This window comes from Zootoca vivipara, chromosome 7 (genome assembly GCF_965207765.1).
Source record: "Zootoca vivipara chromosome 7, rZooViv2.hap1.1, whole genome shotgun sequence".
NCBI lineage: Eukaryota > Metazoa > Chordata > Lepidosauria > Squamata > Lacertidae > Zootoca > Zootoca vivipara.
Window position 1 is genome coordinate 32,282,245 of NC_142590.1, and position 13,585 is coordinate 32,295,829.

General features: G+C 42.3%; 1 protein-coding gene across 2 annotated transcripts in view; it reads left to right on the forward strand.

Moving 5' to 3' along the window:
- The window catches only part of NEGR1 (neuronal growth regulator 1), a 438,504-nt gene that overhangs the window by 298,041 nt on the left and 126,878 nt on the right, over window positions 1–13,585 (forward strand). For both annotated transcript variants that reach the window (XM_035123509.3, XM_088673910.1), the window contains exon 4: window positions 7,469–7,600. In XM_035123509.3, coding sequence (XP_034979400.1) covers window positions 7,469–7,600 — 132 coding nt within the window. The remainder of the gene's footprint in view (window positions 1–7,468; window positions 7,601–13,585) is intronic.

A 13,585-nucleotide genomic window follows, 5' to 3' on the forward strand; every position in this document is an offset into this window, starting at 1 on the left:
AATTTTGTTTAAAAAAGATGTTATCAATCATTATAGATATAAGGGTCGCCATTAGCTCTTTAGGGTTTCTGGAGATACCACAGCTTTTAGGGCAGGAGCAGCCAATGTGCTGCCTCCTGATGTTGTGGACTACAGCTGCCATCATTGCTGGCCATTGACAGTGTTGGCTGGGGCTGATGGGACTTGAAGTCCAAGACATCTGGAATGCACCTCATTGGCTGCTATCCATGGCTTAGACCAGGCTTCCTCAACCTCAGCCCTCCAGATGTTTTTGGCCTACAACTCCCATGATCCCTAGCTAGCAGGACCAGTGGTCAGGGATGATGGGAATTGTAGTCTCAAAACAAGGTTGAGGAAGCCTGGCTTAGGGATAAAGTACTTTGTATGTCAGATGGAATCCATGGCACATCCAGGAAAGACCTCAGGGGTTGGTACTCTCAGGCAGGTGCCAAAGCTTTAGCACCTCAGAGGAACACCACTAATCCCCGAACTGCTGAAAACTGCTTGCAGTCAGCTCCTGCTTACAGGTTCCCCACAGGCATCTGGTTGACCGGGTGTGGCGCCTCAGAGGTGCCACTGGGGATGCCATGATTACGATTTAGAATGGAACACACAAGGTGGTAAAGGTAAAGGGACCCCTGACTGTTAGGTCCAGTCGCAGACGACTCTGGGGTTGTGCCGCTCATCTCGCTTTACTGGCTGAGGGAGCCGGCGTACAGCTTCCGGGTCATGTGGCCAGCATGACTAAGCCGCTTCTGGCGAACCAGAGCAGTGCACGGAAACGCCGTTTACCTTCCTGCCTATTTATCTACTTGCACTTTGACATGCTTTTGAATTGCTAGGTTGGCAGGAGCTGGGACCGAGCAATGGGAGCTCACCCCGTTGCGGGGATTCGAAATGCCGACCTTCTGATCAGCAAGCCCTAGGCTCTGTGGTTTAGACTACAGCGCCACCCGCATCCCTACACACAAGGTGGAGGGGTGCCAATTTTTGGTGTCCCACAGGGTGCTGCTAAAATTCATAATTTGAACAAAGGCCCTTCACCCTCCAGTTCCTAAAGTGGTTCAGAGTTGGTGTCCTGGACATTAAATGGATAGCAGGAATAGATTGCAATAAACATTGCTGGAAAATATGAGGAAATTAAATTGCACTAAATTCTACAATGGAGCCCAAGTCTGCAATGCCCTACAATGGTAGAAAAGTAATATAAATTCAAATAAAGCAATAATACATGATACAGAGATACATTTTATGTCATTTCAGAGCTATAGATCATCAGTATTCAAGATAGGAATGACTCATACTGCAGAGCAGAGAGCACAACCCATATGACATGGGCAAAATGAATAAATAGGGAGTTGTCTCTTTTCTTTGCTCAAAATAAAGCATGTTTAAAGGCAATCTGATAATTTAAAACATGCAAAAGCCATGAAAGATCTTTAAGTAACAAATTTCACAGTTTGCATCATCTGGCAATAATCCCAAATTCACAGGTATTACACATCTCTTTGGGCCAGTGGTTCCCAACAGGTGGTCCGGGGACCCCCAGGGGTCCGCGAGCTATGCCAGAGGGGTCCGCAAGATGCTATTAGAATAAAAAATATATTAAATATATTTCCTATGATAACAGATTTTTTGTTTTGGCCGCTTCCTGCATGAGCAGAGTCTAGCACAAAACTAGAATTAGATAGAGGCAGTAGTTCTGCTGTATGCCGTTAGGTGGTGCTTTACAAACACTACTGTTTTGCAAAGAGGCAGCGCGCGCATTCTACTAACGCTCACCTCCCCAAGATGCTTTGCACGCGTTGGCTTCATTTGTGCGCTACTGCGCAGGTACCCTGTCTTCTCCATTCCCCTCCCTCCTCCCTGGCGTGCGCTGCCTCTTTGCAAAACAGTAGTGTTTGTAAACAAAGCATTGTTTTTCGCGGAAGCTACAGTTCACGTAGTTAAAAATGGACCGTTGGTTAAAAAGTGGTTCGTTAAAACGACAAAGGCCTACAGATGAAGAGGAAGAACTGTAAAAAACGTATAAATATAAAATATAAAAAGACTCTTAATTTGGCTCTCACTTTTTAATTTTAGGATTAGGAATTAATGGGGGTCCTTGTCACAATAGCAGCTCGATGAGGGGTCCTCGAGAAAATTTTGTTGGGAACCCCTGCTTTGGGCTATTGATCATCTTAACCAAGGGTCAGCAAACTTTTTCAGCAGGGGGCCAGTCCACTATCCCTCAGACCTTGTGGGGGGCCGGACTATATTTTGAAGAAGAAGAAGAAGAAGAAGAAGAAGAAGAAGAAGAAGAAGAAGAAGAAGAAGAAGAAGAAGAAGAAGAAGAAGAAATGAACAAATTCCTATGCCCCACAAATAACCCAGAGATGCATTTTAAATAAAACAACACATTCTACTTGTGTAAAAACACGCTGATTATCAGACTGTCTGCGGGCCGGATTGAGAAGGCGATTGGGCCGCATCCGGCCCACGGGCCTTAGTTTGCCTACCCATGATCTTAACCCTGTGCAGGCAAACATCCTTATATACTGAATTCAATTCATGCACAAGAAGCATGTATTTTTATTTTGTATCTGTACTTGATAATTTCCATGTTCATTAATTTATTAATGTATGAAAATTCACAGATAATACCCAACAATGCCTTCATCATGATTCCGAGGCCTCTGGCAGTAATCATGCCACTTTATATAGTCATGGCTCCCCTCAAAGAATCCTGGGAACCGAAAAACAATAAAATAAATATGATTCTTGTGACGGAAAACCATGTCCATTTAGCCTACGAATTTTTGGGTTCACACAGGACATTTAACTAATTTGAGGTTGGAACCCTATACACACTTACCCGGGAGTAAGCCCTATTGATCTCAGTGGGACTTGCTTCCAAGTAGCCATGCATATAATTGAGCTCTAAATGGCTTTATTAGACGATCTCCTCTTCTTCAGCAAGATTGATTTTTCATGACTCACTCAAATATGAGCATTAATCCACATTTCTTATTTAATTAACTGCTACTGAGCATTTGCTTTTACTGTTACTGTTAGTCCAGTTTTATGCACAGCATTGTAAATATCAGTAAAGTTCAACTTCAACTAAATAGATATAAGATATAGATATATTTCTCATGATGGAAAACCATGTCTATTTAGGATCTAGACTGCTTGCTTGTGAGTCCAAGCATTCTTACATTATATTGCACTACTTTTATTTATGATGACACATGAACTGGCAACATGAGTGAATGCTGCATGTGGAGAGTTCCCTCTTTGCTTTGGACTTGGTGTGTGTTTATTTATGTATGTTAAAAACACAGCATAAGATAGCAGATTGGGGTGGGGTGAGGTGGGGTGGGGAGAGACATAAAGTGCTTGCAGATCCATGCCCGTAATAAGAAGTAAATTCAGAGGAGTGAATGGAGAGGGAACTTACCGGTACAGTACATTGGATTGAGCTGCAAAGCTGTAGCCCTATGTTGCCTGAGGTTTCCCACTGAACTCAGACTAGAGGTGAATTAGATTGTACTTTAAAAGAAGGACTTAGATTATTAACATCCTCCTAATGCTTATCTTTTTCTTACACTCAGCATTTCCTGACTATTCTCTTTTCTCTACACTCGGAAGCCCTCCCTCTGCCTTGTGCCTCCTCTAAAGGATGGGGAAGTAATATTGTAGTTCCAATGCAAATTTAACTTCTGAGCATGTGGCTTCCTTCCTCTACCATAAAATACAGGAGTTTAAGGGTGAAGAAAGACGTGTGTGTGCCAAGGGTGGGAGGACACACATAACAACTTGATGCTTATAATCTCTTTTCAGACCTGTACTTGGGACAAATATTCTAGTTCCCCGCATCCAGAGTTAGCCTCGACTAATTTTTCCTGCCACCCAAATTCAGGATTTTATAAATGCCTTATGCTGCCTAAACAAATCTGCAGAGCGTGATAGCGACTCTTCTATATGATGTTCTTTGCCGCACATAATTTTAATAGATTACTATGGCATCTTCAAATAACATACACCCACGTGCGTTTTTGTTCTAAGAAACTCTGACAGACACTAATAACAGCTCTAATAAGAACTGTTGCAGGCACTCTTGGCAACTTTTTTTTTTTTACATTGCATTTCATTTCTGGAAGTATTTGCTATTCAGTGTCCTCTCGCTCTCACTTATTCCTCCATCAGCACCCTTTGCAGTAGCAGTCTTTTGTACAAGGTACATCCATTTTCCCTGCAGTTATTGTTTCTGATGATATTTTTCAACTGGACTGATGACTGCTTCCTCAAGCTGGCAAGTTACGCTGCTTGTGTGGTAGTGCTATGCTGGCCTCTGAAGCCTGTCACTTCTGTCAATATTGGAGTGGCAGCAGTATTGACCTTGGCTGGAGCCGAATGTTGCTGCTCTCAAGACTGCAAAGCAAATTCTACCAGCATTACAATCCTAGAGGCAGATCAAAATTTGAAGGCTGGGAAAATCCTAAGGTGCACAGTTGAACTGCACCATGTTCATTTCCCTCATTCAATGAAGTTCAGAATTAAATGTGCCACCAAGACCCCATTCTGCACTGTACATTCACAGAAGTATCATACCACTTAAAATAGTCGTGGCTTCCCCCAAAGAATCCTAGGAGCTGTTGTTTGTCAATGGAGTCGAGAGTTGTTAGGAAACACCCACCCACCCCCCAAGATCAGGCATCCCCAAACGGCGGCCCTCCAGATGTTTTGGCCTACAACTCCCATGATCCCTAGCTAACAGGACCAGTGGTCAGGGATGATGGGAATTGTAGTCCAAAACATCTGGAGGGCCGAAGTTTGGGGGTGCCTGCCCAAGATATAATTCCCTGGTTATGGGATTGTTACATCACTTTGGAAACTGTAGCTCTGCAGGTCTCTGCCTATTCCCACAACCCCCACCCAATGTCAAGGGTTTTGGATTGCTCTGTAAATCCCCCATACAAATCTTCAGTTATAAGAGGTGTTTTGAATTCTGAGGTATGACGTCCGCTTCATAGGCCCATTTGCAAACAGTGTCATGCAATGCATCCTATTTGTAGACAGAGAAATTGGGAGAACCAGCAGTTCCTCAGGTGCTGGGCTCCTCAGAGCAAGGGCTAATTCAGAAGACAGTCACCTTTTATATTTTCCTGTCTTTTTTAAATTTTGCTGGCATTTAAACTGGCAATACCAACAACTTGCAGCTTGGACACATTTCACACCCTCCATAATTCCCCTGACTTGCTTCCATTCCAGTGCATTGTGAGGGGGATATAGTGGTGAATATTCATAAAATATTGTGCATAGGAGCATAGGAAGCTGCCTTATACTGAGGCAGATCATCAGCCCATCTATCTCAGTACTGTCTGCACTGGCTGGCAATGGCTTTCTGGGTTTCAGACAGGGTTCTCTCCCAGCCCTACCTGGAAATAATGGGGATTGAACCAGGGGGACCGCCTACATGCAAGGCTCATGCTCTGCCACTGAAGTGTGGCCTTTTCCTAAAGTTGCCTTCTTTTTCTAGGGCTGTGGGTGGGTGGGTTCTATTAAGAGAAAAATAGCACATTTCCCCCACAGAAAAATACCATCTGAGGAATTTTGGATCCAAGCGTATTTTTTTGTTTTTTCCACCCCCCCCCACCTGCTGCAATTTAATGCAATGCAGTGCTGCAAAACTCGCTTGATACTTCTCAGTAGGAACCTGATACCAGTATAACATAGCAAAGTGTATTCAAATACCGCTGCGACAGCATACGAAAACAGAGCATTTTGTACTAGGCCACACTACTTTCAAGCAATGCAAAATGTAGCTTTTATACCATTCTGGCTGGTAACATATGCTTCATTTCAAATTGATAGTAAATAATATTTTCCTAGAAATTCATTCGCCCTAGCAGAATGTAACAGCAGCCAACCGCATAAACAGGAACAGCTGGCTCTTTAGCAGAAGCTTACCTTTCATAATATATTCCTTCCAAGTGAAACAGAAAAGGAGAAAACAGCATCACTCCACTGTATTTTGTTGTATTCTATTAATTGATTTCCCTGCCTCTGCTTTTCCTCATTTTTAATTATGATTTGGCAGGCATATTTTGTTTTTTTGCATTGGTGCTTCCATTTCTGCTTTGAAACACTTGAAATAAGGTCCCAGTCCTGTGCTGGGAGTAGATATGGGGGAGAAATTCAAATAACATTTAAAGCCAAATCTATCAATTTCACACCTTCTGAAACATTATAAGAACTGCATGAAAGCTGCACTTACCTGAATTTTTTGATGCAGTCTTCTGAGCAATGTTTACAAAAAATGCATATATTAGGGGAAAGTGTGCATAAAAGCGAAAATAACATTCAAAATGCATTGTAATAGGCAAACAAGCTTGCAAAAAATGTGCACATTAGTCAAAATTGCTTGCAGAAATACTCTTCTTGGAAGAAATTCACTCTAGAATGCTGGTGGATTTTCATGCAGGGTTTTCATTTGGAAGTGAATGTAAGTATGCAAAAATAAGAAAGCGAGAGAACCAAAATTAACAGATTCATCCCTACTGAGGTGGGGAATTGTGCTTCTGCCTGGCTTGGGGACGGAGGCACGATGCTCCGACAGGGTCCAAGAGCCCTTCCACCACCTTCCCTAAGCCTGAGGCACAATGTCACACACACAACATCTGCCCCTCCTCGCCCTCGCAAGCCTCTGGCCCTAACTGTTCCCCTATGAAAAATTTCACCACACACTACTACTGAGCCCCACCTCTTGTGGATCCTTGTGGTATACATTGGCTGAAGCCACGGCAGGAAATCTTGGCATGGTTGCAAAGGCCTGCTGTCACCAGGGCCCTTTGAGTCCGGCAGCTGAGTAGGAATTCTCTTGGCCTGTGTCTTGATTTTGAACGCAGGCACGTACCATACATGCTTGTATACACATTTAACCCTGGACTAGAACACAATGGATATCGGAGCTGTTAACAGAACATTGCAATTCAGAAGCTTTAGTCAAAATGAAATGCCTTTCCACAGCAAATATTTGAAATGTGTGTCAGCTTTTTTTTCCTAGGTAAGGCAGAACCTTATGTTTTGTAAAAGTCAATATGAACTGAAGCATAATGGTGAATTTTCATCTATCCTGCTAGAGGGCTGTTCAACTCAATTGCAAAATGGGCATAGATTTATTTGATGTATGCCAAGGTTAGGTAACTCTAATCAATTATAAAGAGACGGTGTATATTGCTTCCTGTGGTAGTCATTGTTACAGTATTGCTCCCTTATGTGAGGCTGTGCAATGTGCAGTTGTTTTCAGCACATGGGAGAAGGGGTGAAAGATGTAATCGTTTGTCACCTTGATTTCAGGAATAGTTCTGTCAGCAGTTTCCTGCAACAGCTGGTTGTTTTTACCTGAATGGAGCTTCAATTAGCTCCAATGAAATTTCCTGTACACTCTTTTTAATCTCTCTCTCCCTCTCCCCTTTAATTTCAGCCAAACCATTTGAAAGTGGACAGTATTTGGACATCTATGGAATTACAAGAGACCAAGCTGGGGAATATGAATGTAGTGCTGAAAACGACGTCTCAGTCCCAGATGTGAAAAAAGTAAAAGTCACAGTAAACTGTAAGTTGCATGTGTTTTGGAGGGGGGGGATATTTGAAATGAAAGAGTTTGGTGAAAAACATTGTGATGTAGAAGATGCATTCAGGTAGTTGTCAAATAGTGGCTATCTGTGATGTTAGCTGTGAGAGATTAGCACCATGGCAACAGGTTCTGTGCAAAAGCAACCATCTTTGCCGTCACTGTTTAAACTTCTGTATGCATCCCTCTGCATGCAAATGTATAGGTAGAAGATATCTTATAATGAATGCCACCATGATGCTGCTTCCACAGGCATTCATTGTACCCAGTTGAATGACTGGAAGGAGCTCATGATGGAAGCCTTTCTCATCAGACCAAGAGCTTTTATCTTTCATGGCAATCAGAAGGACTGATGTTTCATGCTGCTTCTCCTTTCTGTGACTGAAAAGGGGGGTCTGACACCTGAGCATACAATCCCTGGTAGCTTACCTGACTAGGTCCCAGTCTCAGACCTGGGCTCAAGTCCTCAAATTTGGGAAACGGCGTAAATGGTCAGTAAATTGTCCGCTACTTTAGTGTATTTGACATGATTAGCTTTATTTGTACCTATTGGGTCCCGCCCACTGGTCCGAAGACAGTGAGGTAAGCCGGACCAAGGGATTAGGTTTTGCCCCTTCCCTACTGAGTGTTAGCTCAAGACATATCCCTTTAAGTGCGTGGTGCCCTTAACAGCTGTAGGGCTATGTTAAAGATGCACATTGAACCACCTGGAGGGCCCTGCAGCATATGGCTCTTCTCCTGGTGCTCCAATTCACGTCACAGTGGGCACTTCACTAGCCTAAATTTATTATCCGTATGTTCCATTCAGACTAACAAAATCATCATTTGGGTGCTTGGTGCTGCCTCGGATTGGTGCATTCCAGGTGGGGCTTTTACATTATGCCAATCCTGTGAGTTTTTCAGAGATGCCAGACCAGGCTGTAGATGGCTAAATGGACCCTTCGTAACATCTTAGAAGGGCAGCTTTTTAAAAAAATCTGTGTCCATATAAACATCTGGGGTACCTAAGCAAGTTTCTCTCCTTGCTGGGCTCTCCAGTTCCTTATAGCACACAACTTTAGTTTTTCTGCAAGGTGGACACTGGAAAGTTATTTTGGAAACACGAACTAGGCTTGTTTTTTTAACTTCTCAGACGCATGGTTTCAAGACTTCTGTTGCTTGGGGCTTTCTCTCAAATACCACTGTATTATTTCTTGTTCTTCTTTCATAGACAGTGTCACCTCCCATGCTGCTATAACTTAGTTTCAGTTTCTGGGCTTCTATTCAAAGGTCTGTATTGTGTGTAATATGCTTTCAACACTATTATTAAATAAGGAAAACAATAAATAGCAATCCCAAGATGACATTGGCATAAGAAAATGTGCTAAAGAAGTGGAGGATATTCTTAGAAGGCTTTTTCAAGGGGCAGTTGTCTGTCTCTACCTAGCAGCTCCTCACCTAGCCATTTCGTGTGAAATGCAGAAATACTGTCAACATCTGTTCCCTACTAGAAGCAATGATTCATTCTGACTAGGCAGAAGAAGAACATTCAGCAGCATTTAAGGCTAAAGCTTACTTGCATTGGGAGAGCATATGCTCTCTATAGCTATAAAAACTACTGGTTGTATCTGATTTTCATTGGACTTTAAATGTAACATTAAGCACAACTAGAAGTTTAAAGCTGCAAAAGTGCTAACTTGGATTTGGCAAGCAGGGGAAAGGACTCTAGGTCTCTGTCAGAGCCATCACAGCTCCATCCCAAAGCCCAACTTTGGGAAGGCAGCACAAGGGCTGGGGGCGAGTGTCAAATGTTGCTGAGGACCATGAAAAATGGCACCGAGGGCCATATCACCCACTCAAGCTGCAAGTTGGACCACCCTGCTATTGTAATGATCTATGGAGAAGTAACAAATCCTGAGCATCCAGCTGCTATGTATTATGTTCTTCAGAGCCATTGCCTAATACTGTTAAGTGATTGTTGAACCTCTGAACTGGGTCTGATTCTCTAAAACAGATGTTACCAAACTGTGGTCTGTGGACCGTCAGTGGTTCATGAGTTTCATACAGGTGGTCCATGGCATGTCTGGCTAACTCAGCAGTTATTGGAGACGCACTCCATTGTCTCTCGAAACAGACAGATGCCAACGATATTTCTTATGTTGTATTTTATTGCATTGCAATTTGAATTCTGTGGAATGCAAACTGCAATACAATGAAATGCAATATAAGAGTTAAAGGAAGCAATAACAAATGCAATAAAAATCATACAGCATCTAGCACGGCACACTGCAATGGCTACAGCATGCAGGAAATAATCAAGTCATCATAACCAAGGCCATTAGCAATTTTCAAAAGATCTGCAGGGGGTGACTTGTGCTTTGTGCTTTAAAGCGTAGCTGGTGGTCTGTAAACACCTCAGAATGCTCTGCTTTGCTGGCAAGTATATCATAGTACTAGCAATGGGCTATCTCTGAGGATTCTTTTGGTCAAACTTGTTTCTTGGTTATTGCCTGAAGCTGGAACAGGAGCACTGGAATCCTCCTTGGATTGCCTTGAGCTCTTCTCTGTATAATGCAACTCTATGTTGGATTGCACAGCCTGTATAAACTGAATGGTTAGTACAGTATAGTGCCTCCTTATTTTCTGTTTGAATAATCCACAGCAGTATTACGGTAGACTATTTTTCATATCCTCCTTCCTCTTCTGTGAAGTCTGTGCAAATTTGCTAGCCGTCCAACATGCTTAGGGTTCCTCTGTATTCAGAAGCTGACTACCTTTCATTATCACAAAAATAATAATTAATATTTCTCACTTGTGAGCATCCAAGAGACATTGCTGGCCACTTTGGGAGGTGCAGTACTGGGGTGTAGTATTCTTGCTTAAATTATCAGAATATGGGTATTGGCATATTTAGTCTTCATAGCAGACACATTGATCTCAAACCTCTTGGAACAGTCTAATCTTCCATTAAAAACATGAAGTTCTATTGATTCGATTTCATCTTTTTCTTTTGAATGCATGCTGTTGTAACAAATAAATTCCTAAGTATTTTAATGCACACAACCCCTCCCAGAATCTCAGATCTGTTCAGCTATTTGTTAGTACAGAGGTAGGGCCTCTTAATGAAAAGTATTTGAGTATCCCCGCCCCCTCTCCTCTCCTGAATTTAAATACTCCTGGTCTCTAAGAAGCTGATCAAATATATTCCAGTGTCTTCCATCCGTTTTCTCTCTCTGCTTCTTTTACTCATATTGGAAAACAAAATCTCATACAGTTTGGCAGAAGAGTCTCATAACAGCACAGCATATTGTGTGTTCAGGTCTTGCACTTAAATCACAGTATATTGCTACTTGTATACCTCTGGTTCTCTGACTTTATTGCCTTGCCTGCTAGATGAAAAGAAGATTTTGAGTAAACTGCTGTATTAACAAGGGGAGAGAGTCCAACCAGGGGGAAAGATCATAGTCACTTGGTCCTTTGATGTGGAAATTGTGTATCATTTGCCACTCAGCTTCCTTTGGACACATTGAATAGGATTCTGATTTCATCTACACTGCTGTAAATCTGGAGTAACTGTCTAGAAATCAATGAAGTTACACCAGATTTATGGCAGCATAGCAAAGTCCAATTTGTCCTAATGGCCTTGGTTCTACAATTGTAATTAAAGTAGCGGTAAATATTGATGGATGGTTGAGAGTGTACGTGTAAGCCATGATTCACTGACGAAGCTTCAACCAGCAGCAACTCCTGCAAGAGAGACATTGTGATCTCTGTATCATGCAAATGAGCATATGCCTGGCAAGAGAGTTAACTCATTAGGGTGGAGCAGCCATTACACCCACCAGATGTGCATTTAGCAGAACAGCTGCAGGCAGCAAAAAGCAGCTCAGAGTTGGAGAAATGATTTGTGGGTGTGTCTGCGTGTTCATTTTCAATGGATGTGTTTGTTTTCATGTTTGGAAACAAATTCCTATAATACCCCCTAATCTACTTCATTGTTTCCAATGAGTCTAATTCTGAAAGTCATATTGCTAAAACTTGTGTGGTGGGGTATATTCCTGTATGTTTAGCCCTTTGACACTCAGTTTGTTTGGTGGTGGTTGGGATAGACTGATTCTTGGTTGTTGTTTTTATACTCATGGATTGAACATGGATTGTCATTTGTTTGTTATGGGGAGATGCTAGACTTCTTGTTTCTATGCCCATGAGATCCCTGGCTGCACCAGATGGTGCTTCTGGAATTGTACCCAAAGGGACTGTCAGGTTGCAGGCAGACCTAGAAATAGTGAAGATGCTGACTGGTCCCAGGGCAGCAGAGGAAAAGCAGCCCAAGCTAGCTCTCCAAAGGAGAATGTGAACAGAGGAAGGGAGCATGTTGTGTGAGAGGGCATATTGGCACCCCTCCCACAATATGGTTCTCCTGGGCTTCAGGAAGAGAGGCTGCCAGGGAGGAAGAGACTAACTGTACAAGTGGAGCCCAAGAAAAGGAACTATTCTCTTTCACCTGCCTCTGGATTCCCTGCTTCTTCAGTTCACCCATAGACTTGCTTGAACCTCATAGTCAAGCCAGACACCATAATGCAGGTATGGCCAAACTTTGCCCTCCAGCTGTTTTGGGACTACAACTCCCATCACCCCTAGCTAACAGGACCAATGGTCAGGGATGATGGGAATTGTAGCCCCAAAACAGATGGAGGGTGCCTCCCATAATGCTATTGTCATTTTAGCAATCTACCAGTATATCTAATTTGATTCAGTTCTGCTTTCAAATGACATTCCAGGCACTAAGTGACTTTCCTGATGGGCTTTATTCAAGGGAAACTCTTTGTCAAGTATTCTGAAACATACCTTGGGAGACCTCCCATTAGCAGCAATTGCCTCCATCCCTATTTCTTACCATGGTTTACCATCTACTATGTCCAACCATGGGACACTATGGCTTATATCTAGTGTATATCTAGTGTCTAAGACTATGTGGAGTAGACTCATTAAAATTAATGAACATTACTAACTTGGGTCTATTAATTTCAGTAGGACTACTCTGAGTAGGGCTTCATTGGATACAGATCCCAGTTTATAAGCAGTGCCAATATTACCCATTAGACAGGAGGGAAGATTTGCAGAAACCAAAGCAGGATTAATGTATAGTGGGGTGCCATTTTTGCAATTTAAAGCCTGCTTTTGCATATACGTATTACCGGTAATGATTTCTAATCTTCAGATAATACTTGCAGTTTAGATCTTGCTGAATCTGGAATTATTATACTCCACATTGGCTTGGTTAGCACATAACACTACACAATGGTTTAATAAACCATAGTTTAGTTTGATTACCCAAACCTGGTCCAGCGTCTTAACCATGGTTTAGTAACACTAACAAACCAACACTCCTGAGCCATGATTTGATGTTGGTTTATAAACCTTGGCTTATGTTAACTATGGGTTAGTGTTACGGTATGTGCAAATCATAGCTGCACAATCACTTTGTAAGGAAACTTGATATTATTGTATCCATATTACAATTAAGGTTGCTGAGGTGAGTGACGAAGACTTAAACCAAGGGCTTTCTGGTCATATTCAGAGCTGCTATGCCTAAACCACCAGGCATGTGCACGGTAACAGTAAAAATATTTCAGAGGTTGCGGGAATTACAGGACCAGCAGATGCAGAGAGAACAGCAGGAGGAGAATAGCAGGAGTGGCCCTTCTAGGCCTAAATTAGACAAACAGGAGATGAGGAAGTAAAATTTTCTAGTCCGTACCATTTCTGCATGAATTTTTTTGTTATTTCCAATTTAAAAGGGGGAGAGATGTCCTGACTGAGATGCAGTTGATAATTTCCTATCATTTCAAGTTTTTGCTCTGTACTGTACAATATTGTTAAGATGCGTGAGAAGCTACACTGCTGAAACACAAGGCATATTTTTTAAAATATTGAATATTCATTTCATGTAGTAAACAGCTGCTTAGCCATCCAAATGTATGCAAG